This window comes from Pterocles gutturalis, unplaced genomic scaffold (assembly GCF_000699245.1).
Source record: "Pterocles gutturalis isolate BGI_N339 unplaced genomic scaffold, ASM69924v1 scaffold17710, whole genome shotgun sequence".
Taxonomy (NCBI): Eukaryota; Metazoa; Chordata; class Aves; order Pterocliformes; family Pteroclidae; genus Pterocles; species Pterocles gutturalis.
This window is the reverse complement of record NW_010143776.1, coordinates 1-1,614: the sequence shown is the minus strand read 5'-3', so window position 1 is coordinate 1,614 and position 1,614 is coordinate 1. Positions and strand designations below refer to the sequence as shown.

At 56.8% G+C, this 1,614-nt stretch overlaps 1 protein-coding gene across 1 annotated transcript in view; it reads left to right on the top strand.

Moving 5' to 3' along the window:
- Positions 1-1,614, top strand: part of LOC104470069 (annexin A6-like) — a 6,938-nt gene extending 5,324 nt beyond the window's left edge. The window contains exons 10-12 of the mRNA XM_010084859.1: positions 243-301; positions 1,053-1,175; positions 1,478-1,614. Coding sequence (XP_010083161.1) covers positions 243-301; positions 1,053-1,175; positions 1,478-1,537 — 242 coding nt within the window. The 3' untranslated portion in view covers positions 1,538-1,614. The remainder of the gene's footprint in view (positions 1-242; positions 302-1,052; positions 1,176-1,477) is intronic.

The window sequence follows — 1,614 nt, the reverse complement described above, 5'->3', positions numbered from 1 at the left end:
TGCCCATCCCTCAGTCTCTGCCGAGGCAGCATGAGGGAAGATTCATGCTGCCTTGGGGCCATGAAGACTCTCAGCATGCTGTGGGGTTGGGGCATTTATAGGGCATCCTATGGGGCTAAGTCGGCACCCCTGTGCCAGAGAGGGGTTTGCAGCTGACCCAGGGGTGGCAGAGCTCCTTGCTGCAGTGTCCCCTGCATGCCATGAGCCTGGAGCCCACGTTCTCTCCCCTCTGTGTGTTGCAGTCCGGAGTGTGAAGAACAAGCCAGCCTTCTTCGCGGACAAGCTCTACAAGTCCATGAAGGTAGAGGGACTCTCCCAGGGCCATGTGGGAAGGGGTTATGGTGGGCAGACACCCATGGGACTCTCTGATTTAACCCCGTGGCAGTGATAGGGTTTGTCCCCTGGTTCTCCCCGTGGGAGCAGGGCAGGGCTGAGCTCAAACCAATACTGCATCAGCGTTCTGTGGTTAGCAGGGGACGGAGCAGGCTTGTGTCTTGCCGGCAGCAAGCCCAGCACATTTCCAGAGAGAGATCATAGAATGGTTTGGGTTGGAAGGGACCTTAAAAGGTCATTTAGTCCATCCCCTCCTGCAACGAGCAGGGACATCTTCCACTAGATCATGTTGCTCAGAGCCTCATCCAACCTCACCTTGCATGTTTCCAGGGATGAAGCATCTACCACCTCTCTGGGAAACCTGTGCCAGTGTTTCACCACCCCCATCGTAAAAAATGTCTTCCTTGTATCTAGTCTGAATTTACCCTCTTTTAGTTTAAAACCATTACCCCTTGTCCTATCATTACAGGTCTGTCCCCGTCTTTCTTATAAGCCCCATTTAAGTGTTGAAAGGCTGTAACGAGGTCTCCCCAGAGCCTTCTCTTCTCCAGGCTGAAAAACCCCAACTCTTGCAGCCTTTCCTCACAGGAGAGGTGTTCCATCCCTCTGACCATTTCTGTGGCCCTCCTCTGGATTCAATCCCCAGCTTGGACTGTGCTGGAGATGTCGGGAGGGCTCCCGGTCCCTCTGGGGTTATTTATTCCAACTCCCGTTTGCAGGGTGCCGGCACAGATGAGAGGACCCTCACCCGGATCATGATTTCCCGGAGCGAGATTGACCTGCTCAACATCCGGGGCGAGTTCATAGACCTGTTTGACAAATCGCTGCATCACATGATCGAGGTGAGGGGACACGGGTGTCACCTTGTCTGGCTGAGCCCTGGCTGGGAGCCCTTTAGGGACCCAAGCTGTGAGCGATGCTGTGAGTGGCACAGGGGCTGAGCATCACCCCAGAGAGGAGGACTTGCCCCTGCCAGCCCCAGTGCTGGCAGGTCTGGCTGTACAGGGGATGTCCCAACATCTTCCACTGCTGCAGGGTGGTCGGGGCACAGATCTGTGATTTCCCCATGCCCAGCACCTTGAACTGGGCTTCCCCGGGGTGAGCATCAGCGGGTGGTTCTCTGATGTGGGTCTTCCTCTTGCAGAAGGACACCTCCGGCGACTACCGCAAGGCTCTGCTGGCCCTGTGCGGGGGGGAGGACTAGGCGGCCACGGGAGCCCCTTCTTTGTGTCTGAGCCAGCACGCACGCACCCACCGCCTTGATGTCACTGCAGCTTCGGG